The sequence below is a fragment of the Notolabrus celidotus genome, chromosome 13 (genome assembly GCF_009762535.1).
Source record: "Notolabrus celidotus isolate fNotCel1 chromosome 13, fNotCel1.pri, whole genome shotgun sequence".
Classification (NCBI taxonomy): Eukaryota; Metazoa; Chordata; class Actinopteri; order Labriformes; family Labridae; genus Notolabrus; species Notolabrus celidotus.
Genome location: NC_048284.1, coordinates 2,931,158 through 2,949,190, shown reverse-complemented (window position 1 = coordinate 2,949,190; position 18,033 = coordinate 2,931,158). Strand labels below are relative to the sequence as shown.

The following is an 18,033-nucleotide window of genomic DNA, read 5'->3' as shown; positions in this document are numbered from 1 at the left end:
TTTCTAATGCAACCACACTCCCTTTGTAGATGTTTAATTTTAAGTTTTAGTGCTTATTGAATAACATTGTAAGGCTCATATTTATCATTTCTCAAAGTTTAAGTAAAGTAGTGTAAGTGATTTACAGAATAATCCTAAGAAAGTTCACCATGTGTGGTTTGTTATTGAAGAGCAGTTAAAGCTCCTCAGGGGATTAAAACCCTCAAAGACCCCTCTGGATTTACAAAGATCATGATCTCAGTGGACGTCACACATCTGTTCTTTGTAATACCATCACCACTGATGCTGATAAAAACATCCACTTAATATTGCTTTACTTGCCCACAGCAAGCAGCAGATGGCGTGCTTAGTTCAGATATAAATGTTCCCTGTATGTTTGAGCTTTATATCAGGCTCTAGTTACTAACGGGCTCTCTCTTAATCTGCTTTATTTTCATACTGCCTCCTCTGACTCTATGACTCAATCATAAAGACATTTTAATTACAGCAAATGGTACTGCTTGTGAAACGAGACTTTGAAATGGATCACACAAATGTCATGTTTTTCATTTTGTGACAAATAATGTTAATTAAGAAGAAATTAAAATATTTGACATAAGAAAATGAAGCCAAAGTGGCTTAAAGTTTCAGCACTTTAACAAGATTGTCTACCTACCACTTTAAGTGTAAGTGTATTTTTTTTATTACTATTTTTAAATTTTTTTTTGGGCTTTTACACCTTTTTATTTTAAAGAGAAGAGGACAGTGGACAGGAAATTGGGAGAGAGAGGGGGACATGCGGGACAGAGGCCGCAGGCTGGACTCGAACCCGGGCCACCCGCCACATAGGCATGAAACTCAACCATCAGGTCAAGTCTGCGCCTGTCAGTGTAATATTAACGTTTTCTAACAGGTGAACATGTGACACATATTCTAATATATATATATATATATTTTTTTTTAACTTTTCTTCTTACAAAAAAAATCAAGTATAAAACAGTCCATATCAGAAAAGTATGAAATAAGATTTGCCCAATATCTTTAATGCATAATTTTAGCTAATGTGCCAAAATCCTGATTATAATTGACAGAATTTAATCTTAGCAATTTTACAATTTTATAGAAATATTTTGTATTTTACAGTTTTTTGTTTTGCGTAACTGAACATCCCATCATTGTTTCTTTTATGCCAAAACACATTAGCCTAAAACATGATTTGTTTTGTTTTTTTTCACTTGATAAATATGCCAAAGACTTATATGTAACAAGTACATTTTAAATAAATGAGCCCATTGTTCCCAGAACCAATCAAAATTTTGGCTAAATAGATGGTTACAGTACTTTGGTAGCTAGAGCTATGCTATAAGCTAGCTTAAAGCTCATGCAACACCCTGTGAAGGCACCGTTGGTTGTTTATTAAGTTATTTTCCCTCAAAATACATAAGAATCTTCTTTTGCTGATACAACTATAGACAATATAGAGACAATATATTTCTCCTCCTTAAGTTAGATAGCAAACATTTCTGTAAAACCAACCAAAACAACTGGTGTTAGTAAAGATAAGCAAATGCTAGCTAACTTAGGCTTAAGTAGCTATTTTATGTCTGGCTAGCTTAAAAGTGCTCCTAGTTAGTTTATAGTAGTGTGTACGAAAATGCTAAATAATGGTACAGCTAACTAGTAATGTCTGTCTTAGCTGCTGAAGCCAGCTAGAACAGCCAACATTAATAGAGATAAGCATATAAAAGGTAACATTTAACTTCCCAGAACATCTCAAATAGATGCTAACTAGCCTGTAGGTAGCTTAACAATGCTAAACCACTAAGTTGGAACAGATTTTTCAATCAAAAACTCCCTGTACGCCTTATTGTGTTGTGACAAACTGCTACGCTACTAGCTAGCTAAAACTCTCTCTGAATGTAAGTCCTGAATAATAATCACTTCTTCAGAAATTGAAATTAGCTGTTTCTCCTGTGTTGTTTGATTTAGATATGTTTTCTTTTTCTGATAGCTAATATTTTGGTGAAAACATTGTCTCATTCAGGGAGCTAACCCTTCAATAGCTCTTTAAAACAAACCAAAACAACCAATATTAGTACAGATAAGCATAAACTAGCTAACTTTAGAGTACCAAAAGGTGGGTGCCATCTTTTAAACTCCCTATACACTTATTCATGTTGTAATAAACTGAAGTGTATGCTAAGAAATGGAGCTAGCTGTTGATGTCAATGTGCTAAGGACCCAAACACAGCAGTGAGAGGTTGCATAATATCCCTTCCATCCCCTGTTGGGTATCAGGCTGCATAAACACATTATCTTTCTAACGCTGGCACCGGCCTAATACTCTGCCCCAGCATGACTTTCCAATGGTGTGGTTGTGGAACGCAGTTTAAACAGTAACCCAAGCCAGAACAAACCGAAGAGCTAAAAATATCAACAGTCAACAGTGCGGCTGCTGTGGGATTGAGATGGGGGGCAAGGGAGGGTCTTTACATGGGGGTTAGATAAACTGGCAGAGGGCTAGAGGGATGGACAGCTGGGGACACTGACGTAGTGACTCAGAACAGAAGACGAAGAGAAAAACCTCTAAAATCAGCAGCAACAACATCACCACAGACCTGTTTGGATATTAATATCAAGGAAAAAGAAGCTGGGATATTCCCTCTCTTGTGTTTATCACCCTGTTACCCTTTTGACTTTCTGCTAACAAGCCAGAGGTGATGAACTTTGCTCTCGGTTTCAAGCCTCCATCAGCAGGCAGCTCCGGGCCCGGTGCTGGAAGAGGAGCCACCATGGAGAACCTGGAGAAGCAGCTGATCTGCCCGGTCTGTCTGGAAATGTTCTCCAAACCTGTGGTCATCCTGCCCTGCCAGCACAACCTCTGCCGCAAGTGTGCCAACGACATCTTCCAGGTAAATCTAACAGCTGTAAATTCAGATTTTTAATGCCAGCAACATTCAAAAACTCATCATCCTTTAAAAGCTGCCAGACTGATTGACTAACTGATATTGGATGACTCAAAGTTAGTATGGTAGTCAAGGCTAGTTAAAGCTTTAAGTTACAACTTATATCACAGCAATTTAAAGAGAAACAGACAGTCCACATACCCCCATCTCCTCTCAATATAGCCCTCCACATAATCCAAATATTTGGCCCGATGTATGAAAAGCCTTTTTGGAGAAAATAGTGCCAAACTTCCCCTCCTTTGACTGAAAGAACATAGATCACCATTTACCTCGACCCTTAAGATTTCTGTCTTTCAAAGTCAAGTTAAAAAATCAAGACAACCTCCAAATATCCAGGCCCACCATGACTTTTTGTTTTCTCTAGACATCACAGAAAAAACAAGAAGAGCAAATCACAAGACTGAAAAACTACTCAGCAACTTTGTAGAAAATAGAGCCTGAAGAGTTTGATGGTTTCTTTCAGATGGGGGTGAAGGAAAGACGCCTGTTATCTGTACTTCATAACTCATCATTGTTCACAATCCTCACCATCCCAACATCAAGACAGGATCAGATCCAGTCCCATCTTACAGACAGGACTCAGTCTGATCTCATCTTAATCCACCATGAGCAGAGCACTTTGCAGCATTTAGCAAGTTACAGTGGCAAGGACAAACTTCCTTTAACAGGCAGAAACCTCCAGCAGGACCAGACTCATGTTAGACACACATCTGCTGAGACCGTGTTGGAGAGAGGGATAGAGGGAGATGAAGAGAGAGAGAGAGAGAGAGAGATGATAGTGGGGAGACGGATAGTAGTAGTTGTAGCAGCTGGAGTCTGGAAAGGACTCCAGAAAGGTCTAGGTTAGTAACTTTAATGGGACAGGAAGAGTTAAAGTAAGTGACAGGCAGAGAGAGGAGAGAGGGGATCCCAGTGTTAGTTCCCCGGCCGTCTAAGCCTAAAGCAGCATAACTAAGATCTGGTCCAAGCCTGATCCAGCTCTAACTATAAGCTTTATCAAAAAGGAAAGTTTGAAGCCCACTCTGAAAAGTAGAGAGGGTGTCTGCCTGAAGAACACACACAAACACTGTCGAACATCGCAGTGAAGAAGCCAGTTTTCTTCACACCATGTGCACATTGAAACCTGACCTCCTCCTGCTGCTGTTTGGATTCTTTGAACAGTTTCCTCTTTCAGCCTAAACCTAAACACCTGAAGTTTGATCCCCTCTACTCTCCCTTCCACTCCTCCTCCAGTCAGCTAACCCTCTGTGGCAGTCCCGCGGCTCCTCCAGCCTCACAGCGAGTGGCGGACGGTTTCGCTGTCCATCCTGCCGCCATGAGGTCGTCCTGGACCGCCATGGGGTCTACGGTCTGCAGAGGAACCTGCTGGTGGAGAACATCATAGACCTCTACAGGCAGCAGGAGTCCTCAGGGTGAGTGTGTGAAAATAATGCTCTGCTTCAATCCCCCTTGTCCACTTGTTGACTTGTAAACATGTAAACGTCTATAATGTCACATATTTTAATCTCACTCAGCAGAGAAGTCTGTTTATAGAAGCAGACTGTATGCATGTTATTGTAATCATGGTTTATAACCAGTGGAGGGCAGCAGAGTCCTCAATGTTCTCCACCGTCTGCCTTCAGGTTTCTGACTTCAGTGAAAGCAGTCATGCAGAGTTGATCCTCTCATTATTCAGTGATTAGCTCTTTATTTAATTCCATAAAGTAGTTGAATAATCCAAAATGTGTAATGACAAACTGAGGCTGACTGAAATGATACAGTGGTTTTAAATAGAGAATAAAAGCATGAATAAATATTTTTCTGATGCTTTTTTTAAATAATAAGACACAATCAATCAATCAATCAAGCTTTCAAGATTCAAGATTCAAGTTTCTTTATTGTCATTGTGCAGGCATAACAAAATTTTGCATGGCACACAAATAAAAACACACATAAATAAGTATGTAAAAGTAAAAAAAAACAACCTTAGAATAGAATAAAAATATTTACAAAGAAAGTGAAAGTGCAGCTTAGTGCAAATCCTGCTTTATTTATATAGCACCTAGCATACAAATCAAATGCAACCCAAAGTGCTTTACAGCCATTAAAAACAAGAAAGAAGCAGAAAAAAAATAATGGCAAAACATATTAAATACAAAAATTGATTTTAAAATAGAGACTAATGCACACCGACAATAATAAAATATGTGTAATTGCAATAAGTTAAAGCATCAAATTAATATTAAGAATATAAATAGTTAAAATGAATAAATTAAAGGCAAAAAATATCAAACTGACTAGATCATTAGAAAACAAAAAGTTGAAATTAATAAAATAACAAAACAACTTTAAAATCAATATAAAAGTAAAAAAGTAAAGTAATAAAATTGTTAAACCCTACATAAAAGCCAGACTGAATAAATATGTTTTAAGTTTACATTTAAAAGTCTCAATATCTCCAGGAATGGAATAGAACGGAACTAAACTAAACTAAACTAAACTAAACGAAGAGAGAGTAGATCAAAGCAGAACAGAACCAAACAGAATAGAATGGAATGGAATGGAGCTGAACGGAACCCAACAGATCAAAGCAGAACGGAATGGAATTGAATAGAATGCTTCTGATTGGTCAAAACCTCATAACAACGGTGGATAGTTCTCAACATCAGAAGCGATGCTTGAGACAACCAGATCACACGTCTTATCATTCCCCCTCTTACTGTGGTAAAAAGTTAGTGTGGTCTCAGGTTGGTCTTTATAGAGTCAGGAAATAATGACAGTTAGCGGGCACAGATGTGAGAGCAGCCTGAGGAGCTACTGGCAGTGGCGGTTCTGGGGAGGGGCCATCAGGGGCCAGTGCCCCTGTAAAACTGAACCTGGACCCCCCTGTGGCCCCCCCTCAACACCAAAATGATATTATACAATAAAAAAAGCTTTGGTATTGTGCCGATGTTACAGGCAGAACACATGCGTGTGGCACTTGGTTCCAGTCCCTTAGAGCGCTAAGGGACTCATGTTGAGTGTAAACATCCAAACAGCTTCTGTCAGTCTGCATGTTGATGTAGTACACAGTAGTATATATGTCAAGTATAAAGGGATGCACTGATGTTTTGCTAGTTTGTTCTCAGCCGGTCCTCGCCCTTTGCAGTCTCTTTTGTCAGGGTTGAATGTGTCCCTCTGACTACACCCTTGGCGCCAGCCTGGCCCCCCCAGTAAAATTGGTCTAGAACTGCCACTGGCTACTGGACCCCAACCATCTCAATGCAAGTCCTGCTCACCTTGTCGGGACTCGCTCGCTCATACATTATCTCTCAGCTATCTGTCAGTCAAACATGCTGTGTTTTCTAAAGTCTGTTGTTACGTGTGTAAAAAGTAGAAGCCTCTTCCGTCCATCTGCCTTTGTTTTATAAGTTTACACACTTGTCTGCGACTGATACTTCAGTCACCCTCGGTGTAGATTTGTCACTTTCCACTCTGAAATAGAAGCTCAGTGAGTCACACGTAAAGAAGGGAGATGCTGGCGGAAAGGACTCCCCTCGTTATCTGTGTGGGCTTAAAATCATAAAATAGATTGTTCGCAGTGAACCCTCCGAGTGTTTTATAACTCACAGTTTCTCGTCTTTTTTTAAATGTGCAAGGATTTCTTATTACTTAATCATCAGGGACACCTACGTCAGAGGACAAAGGACCACCGATTGCATAATTGTTTGTTTCAGTTTTCGTCGCTTTTCAGGATCTCCGTACCGGTGCCAATGCCTCCCCTGTCCAAGCTGCCCACACGCACCACTGTGACTCCCATGTGAGGTCCTTTAAGGCAAACATGGTGGGCAGTGGTGTGTTAACGTTGCTGCTTATTCCTGCCTTTATCATTATTCATTGTTTTGCATTGAGAGGGTAATAATGGTTGGACATTTGCAGTCATAAATCAAGTTGGAAAATGTATCTTGGCTGATCTTTGAAGTCTTGACGTGTTTCTTTAATCATCCTCTGACGTCAGAATTCGTCGTCGTCGTCGACAGCAGAAGTAAACTAAACCAGTTTTACGATGCAGACAGTGTTGCCCAGTCTCGTGAGCCGCTGGTGCCTAGAAATCAAATTGTATATCAATAATGTTTTCCCTTGAGAGCACTTTAAGCATATTATGCATGCATTAAAATGATTGATTTTTGCAGAGGTCCTGTTCTTTTTGTGTTGTTCTGCAGAAAGACCTTAACTTGGATTGTTTGTTAGTAAAAAATTGGACGTCCAGCTTGTTTCAGGAATGTAAAGCAGGAGTTTGGCGTCTTCAGCTGATCTATCAAGTTGCTTTATTGCATTCGTCTTCTTCCTCATGATGGCTAAAAGGTTAATTTTGAAAGGAGTCTGGAACCCAAACCTTTCAAATCTTTGAATGAAGCAGGTTGAAGTTTCAGAGTTCTGAGTTTTGGAGGCTCTGTGTTTTTCAGCTGAGACGTGCTAGCCTGGTAGGGTTTCTCCTGAGCGAAATATTTAGCTTGTCTCCCTGCTGACGTTGTAATCCATATTCAATAAACCCATCTTCATTTCGTTTGTCCTCCAGGCTTGTGTGCATAAAGCCTGGGCAGCAGCAGCAGCATCTGATGTGTGAGGACCACGAAGAAGAGAAGATCAACATCTACTGCCTGTCTTGTCAGACGCCGACCTGCTCCATGTGCAAAGTGTTCGGGAAACACAAAGACTGTGAGGTGGCGCCGCTCAGCAGCGTGTACGTGACACAGAAGGTAAAAGATGTGATCATATTAGTGAGTTAACATTCTTTATAGAGGAGGTCTTTGATAGGTATTACACCTGGAGTAGAGTTGGTGTCGGAAAAGAACCCAAAACTTGAGACGCTGTGTGAAATGTTGATAAAAGCAGAATTTGATGGTTTACAAATCCTTTAAACTTTGTATTTAATTTAAAATAGCACAAACACAGTTAATCTTCATATCCACAAATTCAGGTTGAAACTGTACAATGCAAAGAGGAAACCACAATATGTAAACATGAACCAGAAATGCCAACAGCTTCTCTGGTCCCAAGCCTATTTAAGATGGACTGAGGTGAAGTGCAAATCAACGTTTGACATTCTTTTTGGAAATCCTGGACGCCCTCTTCTCCTCTCTAAAGAAGACAGCTTGTTATGAGTGCACAGTTCCAAAGCCACTATCTCTGATGGTATGGGGATTCATAATTGTCTTTAGCATGGGTATGTTACACATCTAGACTGAGGCGAAGTAGAAAACTGTCCTGTGGTCTGATGAATCAAAATCTGACATTCTTTTTGGAAATCATGGACGCTGTGTCCTCCGCTCTGAAGAGGAGAGGGACCACCCGGCTTGTTATCAGCTCACAGTTCAAAGCCAGCGTGATGGTCTGGAGATCATAAGAGTCCATGGCATGGGTAGCTTCCACATCTGTGAAGGCTCAATTAATGCTGAACAGTATATACAGGTTTAGGAGCAACACATGCTGCCATCCAGACAATGACTTCTTCAGGAAGACCTTACAGATTTCAGCAAGACGATGCCAAACCACATTCTGCACGTGTTACAACAGCATGGTTCTGTAGTAGAAGAGTCCAGGTACTGAACTGGCCTGCCTGCAGTCCTGACTTGGAAACAGTTGGAGCATCAAAAACATTTCACTTTGAAAACTCCAGAAACTGGTCTCCTGGGTTCACGAACATTTACAGTGTTGTTAAAAGAAGAGCTAATTCAACACGATTGTAAAGATGTCTCTGTCACAACTTTATTGAAACATTTTGCTGGCATCAAATTTTGATAAAAACCCTCAACAACTTAAATTCACCTGAGAGTGATCATTTTATTTTTATTTATGTTCCACAGCTGGACCAAGCAAACTTTATGTTAGGGTTTAATCATTATCAAACACTTGTATAGCTCCAAATCACAGCAAACGTTATCCTCAGACTCTTTCCAAACAGAGCCGGTCTAGACCGTACTCTATGTTCTATTATTAACAAAGACCCAACATCAAGACGGGATAAGATCCAGTCCCATCTTACAGACAGGACTCAGTCTGATCTCATCTTAATCCACCATGAGCAGAGCACTTTGCAGCATTTAGCAAGTTACAGTGGCAAGGACAAACTTCCTTTAACAGGCAGAAACCTCCAGCAGGACCAGACTCATGTTAGACACACATCTGCTGAGACCGTGTTGGAGAGAGGGATAGAGGGAGATGAAGAGAGAGAGAGAGAGAGAGATGATGCTGGTAAGATGGATAGTAGTAGTTGTAGCAGCTGGAGTCTGGTACGTCCACAGCAACAGAGATCCAGAGGAACCTACGAGACAAGGGAGCTCAGGGACTCCAGAGAGGTCTATGGTTAGTAACTTTAATGGGACAGGGAGAGTCAAAGTAAGTGAATAAGTGAGGGAAAGACAGGATCTCAGTGTGTAGCAAATTACAGTGGCAAGGACAAACTTCCTTTAACAGGCAGAAACCTCCAGCAGGACCAGACTCATGTTAGACACACATCTGCTGAGACCGTGTTGGGGTCAATCAACTCAACACCAAAAGAAAACCTAAACACTAAAAATACAACATAAAAGCTGTATTCACTCATTTTTCTCTCACACATGTGGACACAGAAAGTCCCACAAAGACAGAGAGCAGCAGTTTTGTCATGCAGATGGCAGCTGTGGTGACGTCGTCGGGTTTGTTATTGAGCAGTTGGCTTTGTTGACATTTCAGCGCCGGCGTCTCCATCTCTCACTCTGTCTCTGATTCACTCATCTGAAATTTAGATGAGGTCCAGGAAAAGTTGTTGATCCTCCATCTTTGTGCAAAGGTTAACCCCAAACACAAAAGTTAGTTTATTTTTACTTTCCTTTGTCCTGTGAGTGTTTGTACACTAATAACACTTTAAATAACACTCAGACGGAACAGAGGCTGAGACTAACTATAATTAACATGCATGATGTCACATTATACTCTACAGTGAGGCAGGCTGGTGAGTCATGGGGTGGTTTATTAGGTGATTAAAGCCTACTCATTGAACAGTTCTCAGAGTGCAGAGGATAGAGGCTGGAAGATTCACCTAAACTATGATTGGCTGTTTCAGAGGTCGGACTTTGGACAACAAGTCCTTAAAGGTGACATATCATGCAAAATTGACTTTTTAATGGTTCTCTACCTGAAATATGTGTCCCTGTCTACAAACCCCCCGAGAATGAAAAGAATCCATTCTGCCCCTGTTCTGATTTCTCCACCTTTCTGTAAATGTGTGTGAAACGAGCCGTTTCAGACTTCCGTGTTTTTGTTACGTAACAACAATATCCGGTCTGTCACGGAGTCAGAGCTCGGAGCTTGTTCAGCCCATAGACTGTATAAAATAATACTGAATCCCTCCTCCGTTTTTCATTCCCTGCACAAATGTGTGCTAACAAGGAGCTTAGGAGGGAGGCATGCTAGTTGTAGGCTGTCTTAATAAACACAAAGGTCGGTTTTACTCCCCACGTCTGCAGATTTGAAGATCTAGTGGATGATTTTTATTTGTCATGGATAAGTGCTAGCGCTAATTAGCATAGCTACATAGCTACATGTCGTAGCTGTAGCTGTGTAGCAAGACACACGTCTACATACTGACAAATAAAACAACAAGAAACAGAATCTGTGACCAATCCTTCAGAAAAGGTCCCGCTGCCTTTCTGGCAGAGGTCGGTTTTACTCCCCACGTCTGCAGATTTGAAGATCTAGTGGAGGATTTTTATTTATCATGGATAAGTGCTAGCGCTAGTTAGCATAGCCACATAGCTACATGTTCGTAGCTGTGTACCAAGACACACGTCTACATACTGATAAATAAAACAACAAGAAACACTAAATCTGTGACCAATCCTTCAGAAAGGTCCTGCTGCAGGCGCCTCTCCGTCAGGATCAGATTCTGGATCAGATTCAGAGGGTTGAAGTAACGCGATCTCTGAGCAGCCGTGTATATTCAGCCAACATGTAAACATTAGATCAACGTGCTGGAGAGCCGAGGCACATCCACTTCCTGAGGGGGCGTGGTCAGAGAGAAAACAGAGTGTTCTGAGGAGGACTGAAGAAGAGGGATTTTCAGGCAGACCAAAATCTGATTTCAAAGTGTTTTTTTGAGCATAAACTTTAAAGACATGTTTTGGGGACCTCTTAGACCAATATATGTTGATGAAAAAAGCGTGATATGTCACCTTTAAAGACTTAAACTAAGAAGATTCAAATGTTGTCGCTCTGTTGTGGCACTTTTTGAAGTTGCCCCAGCTGAGCCACCCCACATTAAAAAGTCTGATCACACACCTGAACATTATCAAGGACAAACAGAAACCACTACCAAGAATGCAAGAAACAAATCAGTGTGGCTACAACCACAAGTCAGGGTGTTCGGGTGTCTCACTGGGTGTCCCCCAAGGGTCAGTTTTGGGTCCACTCCTTTTTATTATTTACCTCCTCCCCCTGGGCACACTCCTCCGTCACCATGGGGTCCATTTCCACTGTTACGCCGATGATACTCAAGTCTACATCTCCTCCAAACCCACCGCTGCCATTCCTCCCACCTCCCTCATCACCCGCCTTGCAGACATCCGGAGCTGGATGAGCAGGAACTTCCTGAAACTCAATGGGAATAAAACCGAGGCCCTGCTCATCGGCTCCAAATCCACCCTCACCAAATCTCAACACACCCCAGCCCCACCCGTCATCATCGACGGATTCCCTGTACCCTTCTCCCCTCAAGTGAAGAGCCTCGGCGTCATTCTGGACAGCACTCTCTCATTCGCACCACACATTCAAAACATCACCCGGACTGCATTCTTCCACCTCCGCAACATCTCCAGACTCCGCCCCTCACTGTCCCAATCCAGCACCGAAATCCTGGTTCACTCATTTGTCACTTCCAGTATCGATTACTGCAACGCCCTCCTCACCGGACTCCCCACCAAACTGATCAACAGACTGCAAATCATTCAGAACTCGGCCGCCCGGATCATCACCCGCACCAAATCATCTAACCACATCACTCCTGTTCTCATCCAACTTCACTGGCTCCCTGTACAAAACCACATCCACTACAAAAACCTTCTCCTCACCTACAAAGCTCTTCATAACCTGGCCCCCACTTACCTCCGCGACCTCCTTCATGAATACACTCCCTCCTGCTCCCTCCGCTCAACCTCTGCTGGACTGTTAACAATTCCACCATCACGCTTCATCACCATGGGTGCCCAAGCCTTCAGCTGCTCAGCACCCAGACTCTGGAACTCCCTCCCCCCACACATAAGACAGTCGGACTCCATAACATCATTCAAATCCCAACTCAAAACTCAGCTGTTCAAACTGGCATATTCACTCTAAACTGGACTCTCTGCACCTCACTAGTTTTTAGTTTTTATTTATTACTTTTTGTTTGTTTGTTTGTTTGTTTTTATGATGTTTTAATGATGTATGCTTTTATGATCTGTAAGGTGACCTTGGGTGATCTGAAAGGCGCCCAAAATAAAATGTATTATTATTATCATTATAACTACTACTATCCTTCTCTCCACTATCATCTCTCTCTTCATCTCCCTCTATCCATCTCTCCAACACGGTCTCAGCAGATGTCGAATCGTGGGTTGAGTGTATCCTTACATCCCTATCAAACAATAACATTAATGTATAAACTTAAGTGTAACCTTGGTTCCTAAATCAGTGTCACTAATGTGATGTCGTGATGTGTTGGTGTTCTGCAGACAGAGCTGAGCGACGGCATCGCGGCCTTGGTTGCAACAAACGACCAAGTCCAGGGGGTGATCTCACAGATGGAGGAAACCTGTCGCACTATAGAGGTTACACACACACACACACACACACACACACACACACACACACACACACACACACACACACATGAACACACATGAACAAGGGCATTCAAAAAACTAAAATGCAAAGATGATTTTTGTGGAGAAATTAAGAAAAGATGTAAACATAGACAGGTCGTAGATTGGTATGCATAGCTTATTTACTGGTGCAAAATAAATAAACATTGAGGCTTGTGCAGGTATACACAGGTAGTAAAATAAAGGTTTATATGTAGACTTGAACAAGTTGGAAATAGATGGAGACAGCGCATTAAAAATGTTTGTATATTTGGGGCGCTAGTGGCCTGGCGGTCTAAGAGCCCCACGTATAGAGGCTACAGTCCTTGTCACAGAGGTCGCCGGCTCAACTCCTGGCTGGTCGACCATTCACTGCATGTCTTCCCCTACTCTCCACTCTCCACTCCTCATGTTTCCTGTCTCACTGTTATGGTCCTGATTTGTTGTGTGATTTGCCCTAACCCTCTCTCTCTCTGCCTGCAGGTTGCATGGGTAGGGGCGGGGCCGGTCTCCTCAGCAGTGAGGTTCATCAGGCACACCTGTCCCTGATCTGCTCATCAGCACTGGCTTCTTAAGCCACCACCAAACACTCCTCCAGTGCCAGATTATTCCTCTAGCCGCATGCTCCATGTCCCGTTGTAGCCTTGCTCCTGAGGAGATTCAAGCCACGCTTTTCTGTTTACTTATCTCGAGTTGTTTCCAGAGGATTGATTCCTAGTTTTTGTTTGTGAGTTTTTGATAGAACCTTTTTCCCCTTTTGGGTGATTTTGTGTTACTCCTAGTTTTGTACTTTTTCTCAGTTGTTTTTACCCGCAAGGCGCTTTTTGTTGAACCTTGGTTTTTGCTTAATAAATACTTTTTCCCTGTACTCTGCATTTGGGTCCTAGTCCTTTGCTCAAGCCGTAACACTCTCTCCAGATTTCCTATCCAATAAAGGCAAAAATCCCTAATAATATAACTTTAAAAAAATTAAAAAATATTTGTATATTTCCCTCTCCCCTCAGGAGAACGGACAGAGGATGAGAGGACACCTCGCTGACAGTTTCGACCGCCTGGTGGCCATCCTGGAGGACAGGAAGCAGGAGTTAGTGGGCTTCATCACCAAAGAGCAGGACGATAAACTCAAGCACGTCCGATCCCTCATCCGTCGGCACGGGGACGACCTGGACGTCGCTGTGACGCTGGTGGAGTCGGCGATACAGTCGATGGAGGAGCCGCACATGCCTCTGTTTATACAGGTGGGTGTCACAGAATTTTCCAGGTTTGATTGACACAGGTGATCTGAAAGACATACCTCAAAGTTCCAGTTTCTGATGTGATAAGTTTAAGATTTCAAGCTTCATGTTCTGGTGTGTAAAAACGTCATATTTGGACCTTTAAAGCTCCTGTGAGGAACTTCCACATTCTCTCAAAAGTTTCCTTCCACCTTAGATAATTTAAGCTCTGCAGGATTCATGATTCAGCTCTGAGATCAAACCTGATTGGCTGCTGATGATCACGGGCTCTTTGAGGCAGTAAGCCTGAGGGGAGTCCTTCGTGTCAGGCGCTCCTCTTCCTCAAACCCCTCAGAGGACAGCTCGGTCTCTGCGCCTGCATACATTAAAAGACCAATGGTGTCTTCACACTGAAACACATGATTAATTCATCCAGCTGGAGAGCGGGTTAGTCTCTCCTGTGTACTCTATTGATCAAGCTATCGATCTCGTACATGCAAACACACACAAACACACACACATCCTGTCCACTGACCTCATCATCTCATGGTCCAGTTCAAACCAAAGCTTGGGATCAGAGGGATCAGGGCATCAAGAATCAGATTTTATCCACATGAAAGCTTCAGTTTGTGTCGTTCAGGACTTGTGAGTGGGATTAAGATCAGGATCATTGTGATCCTTACTTTTTAAGGAGTGCAGCAATGTGTATGAAAGTTTACAGATAGAGGTCCAGGGCTGCACACGTCTGTGCAGGGAGCATGCACGTCATCCTCGACTGGCTTCCTTTCAGTTTTGAAATTACATCACATTTCACATCCTGGAAACTCATTGGAGTTTTTACCTCACTGGATTTACTCCCACGAATTCAGACTGACACAGCGTGATGAAAACAAACAGCAGGGTTGCATCATAAAGGTTTCATTAAGAGTCCTCTTCGCATCTCTGAACTCTCTCTAACAGAACTTCATTTCTAATCCTGTCAACTGTGCTGCTGTTCTGTTCTGTGTTCATGTAAAACAATTAAACAAGTTTTAAAACTTTGGGAAAGAAATATGTCTTATCATGTTGAGACATTTTTAAAATGTCTCAACATGATAAGACGTGTTTCTGGAGACAGTTTGAAATCCAGCCTCCTTACTGCTGATGCAACACGCATGGGTTATGAATAGGGTTAGGGTTAAGATTAGGGTTAGAGTTAGGGTTAGGGTTAGGGTTACGATTAGGGTTAGGGTTAGGGTTAAGATTAGGGTTAGGGTTAGGGTTAGGGTTACGATTAGGGTTAGGGTTAGGGTTAGGGTTACGATTAGGGTTAGGGTTAGCGTTACGATTAGGGTTAGGGTTACGATTAGGGTTAGGGTTAGGGTTAGGGTTACGATTAGGGTTAGGGTTAGGGTTAGGGTTACGATTAGGGTTAGGGTTACGATTAGGGTTAGGGTTACGATTAGGGTTAGGGTTAGGGTTAGGGTTAGGGTTACGATAAGGGTTAGGGTTAGGATTAGGGTTAGGGTTAGGGTTAGGATTAGGGTTAGGGTTAGGGTTAGGGTTAGGGTTAGGGTTACGATAAGGGTTAGGGTTAGGATTAGGGTTAGGGTTAGGGTTAGGGTTACGATTAGGGTTAGGGTTACGATTAGGGTTAGGGTTAGGGTTAGGGTTAAGATTAGGGTTAGGGTTAGGGTTACGATTAGGGTTAGGGTTACGATTAGGGTTAGGGTTAGGGTTAGGGTTAGGGTTACGATTAGGGTTAGGGTTAGGGTTACGATTAGGGTTAGGGTTACGATTAGGGTTAGGGTTAGGGTTACGATTAGGGTTAGGGTTACGATTAGGGTTAGGGTTACGATTAGGGTTAGGGTTACGATTAGGGTTAGGGTTACGATTAGTGTTACGATTAGGGTTAGGGTTAGGGTTAGGATTAGGGTTAGGGTTAGGGTTAGGGTTACGATTAGGGTTAGGGTTAGGGTTACGATTAGGGTTAGGGTTAGGGTTACGATTAGGGTTAGGGTTACGATTAGGGTTAGGGTTAGGGTTAGGGTTACGATTAGGGTTAGGGTTACGATTAGGGTTAGGGTTACGATTAGGGTTAGGGTTACGATTAGGGTTAGGGTTACGATTAGTGTTACGATTAGGGTTAGGGTTACGATTAGGGTTAGGGTTAGGGTTACGATTAGGGTTAGGGTTACGATTAGTGTTAGGGTTAGGGTTACGATTAGGGTTAGGGTTAGGGTTACGATTAGGGTTAGGGTTAGGGTTACGATTAGGGTTAGGGTTACGATTAGGGTTAGGGTTAGGGTTAGGGTTACGATTAGGGTTAGGGTTACGATTAGGGTTAGGGTTACGATTAGGGTTAGGGTTAGGGTTACGATTAGGGTTAGGGTTAGGGTTAGGGTTAGGGTTACGATTAGGGTTAGGGTTACGATTAGTGTTACGATTAGGGTTAGGGTTAGGGTTAGGATTAGGGTTACGATAAGGGTTAGGGTTAGGATTAGGGTTAGGGTTAGGGTTAGGGTTACGATTAGGGTTAGGGTTACGATTAGGGTTAGGGTTAGGGTTAGGGTTAAGATTAGGGTTAGGGTTAGGGTTACGATTAGGGTTAGGGTTACGATTAGGGTTAGGGTTAGGGTTAGGGTTAGGGTTACGATTAGGGTTAGGGTTAGGGTTACGATTAGGGTTAGGGTTACGATTAGGGTTAGGGTTAGGGTTACGATTAGGGTTAGGGTTACGATTAGGGTTAGGGTTACGATTAGGGTTAGGGTTACGATTAGGGTTAGGGTTACGATTAGTGTTACGATTAGGGTTAGGGTTAGGGTTAGGATTAGGGTTAGGGTTAGGGTTAGGGTTACGATTAGGGTTAGGGTTAGGGTTACGATTAGGGTTAGGGTTAGGGTTACGATTAGGGTTAGGGTTACGATTAGGGTTAGGGTTAGGGTTAGGGTTACGATTAGGGTTAGGGTTACGATTAGGGTTAGGGTTACGATTAGGGTTAGGGTTACGATTAGGGTTAGGGTTACGATTAGTGTTACGATTAGGGTTAGGGTTACGATTAGGGTTAGGGTTAGGGTTACGATTAGGGTTAGGGTTACGATTAGTGTTAGGGTTAGGGTTACGATTAGGGTTAGGGTTAGGGTTACGATTAGGGTTAGGGTTAGGGTTACGATTAGGGTTAGGGTTACGATTAGGGTTAGGGTTAGGGTTAGGGTTACGATTAGGGTTAGGGTTACGATTAGGGTTAGGGTTACGATTAGGGTTAGGGTTAGGGTTACGATTAGGGTTAGGGTTAGGGTTAGGGTTAGGGTTACGATTAGGGTTAGGGTTACGATTAGTGTTACGATTAGGGTTAGGGTTAGGGTTAGGATTAGGGTTAGGGTTACGATTAGGGTTAGGGTTACGATTAGTGTTACGATTAGGGTTAGGGTTAGGGTTACGATTAGGGTTAGGGTTAGGGTTACGATTAGGGTTAGGGTTACGATTAGGGTTAGGGTTAGGGTTACGATTAGGGTTAGGGTTACGATTAGGGTTAGGGTTACGATTAGGGTTAGGGTTACGATTAGGGTTAGGGTTACGATTAGTGTTACGATTAGGGTTAGGGTTAGGGTTAGGATTAGGGTTAGGGTTAGGGTTAGGGTTACGATTAGGGTTAGGGTTAGGGTTACGATTAGGGTTAGGGTTAGGGTTACGATTAGGGTTAGGGTTACGATTAGGGTTAGGGTTAGGGTTAGGGTTACGATTAGGGTTAGGGTTACGATTAGGGTTAGGGTTACGATTAGGGTTAGGGTTACGATTAGGGTTAGGGTTACGATTAGTGTTACGATTAGGGTTAGGGTTACGATTAGGGTTAGGGTTAGGGTTACGATTAGGGTTAGGGTTACGATTAGTGTTAGGGTTAGGGTTACGATTAGGGTTAGGGTTAGGGTTACGATTAGGGTTAGGGTTAGGGTTACGATTAGGGTTAGGGTTACGATTAGGGTTAGGGTTAGGGTTAGGGTTACGATTAGGGTTAGGGTTACGATTAGGGTTAGGGTTACGATTAGGGTTAGGGTTAGG

At 42.6% G+C, this 18,033-nt stretch overlaps 1 protein-coding gene across 5 annotated transcripts in view; it reads left to right on the top strand.

Annotated features, from left to right (window-relative positions):
* The first annotated feature begins 645 nt into the window (after positions 1 to 645).
* Positions 646 to 18,033, top strand: part of trim54 (tripartite motif containing 54) — a 26,173-nt gene continuing 8,785 nt past the window's right edge. For 3 of the 5 annotated variants that reach the window (XR_004633451.1, XR_004633450.1, XM_034698888.1), the window contains exons 1-5: positions 1,304 to 2,891; positions 4,179 to 4,357; positions 7,483 to 7,663; positions 12,653 to 12,748; positions 13,786 to 14,019. Coding sequence is in view for 1 of the 5 variants with exons in the window: in XM_034698888.1 (XP_034554779.1) it covers positions 2,700 to 2,891; positions 4,179 to 4,357; positions 7,483 to 7,663; positions 12,653 to 12,748; positions 13,786 to 14,019 (882 nt within the window). In the remaining 4 variants the exon portion in view is untranslated. Of the gene's footprint in view, positions 666 to 1,303; positions 2,892 to 4,178; positions 4,358 to 7,482; positions 7,664 to 12,652; positions 12,749 to 13,785; positions 14,020 to 18,033 lie in introns of those variants that run through there. The other 2 variants (XR_004633453.1, XR_004633452.1) reach the window with 2 other exon arrangements.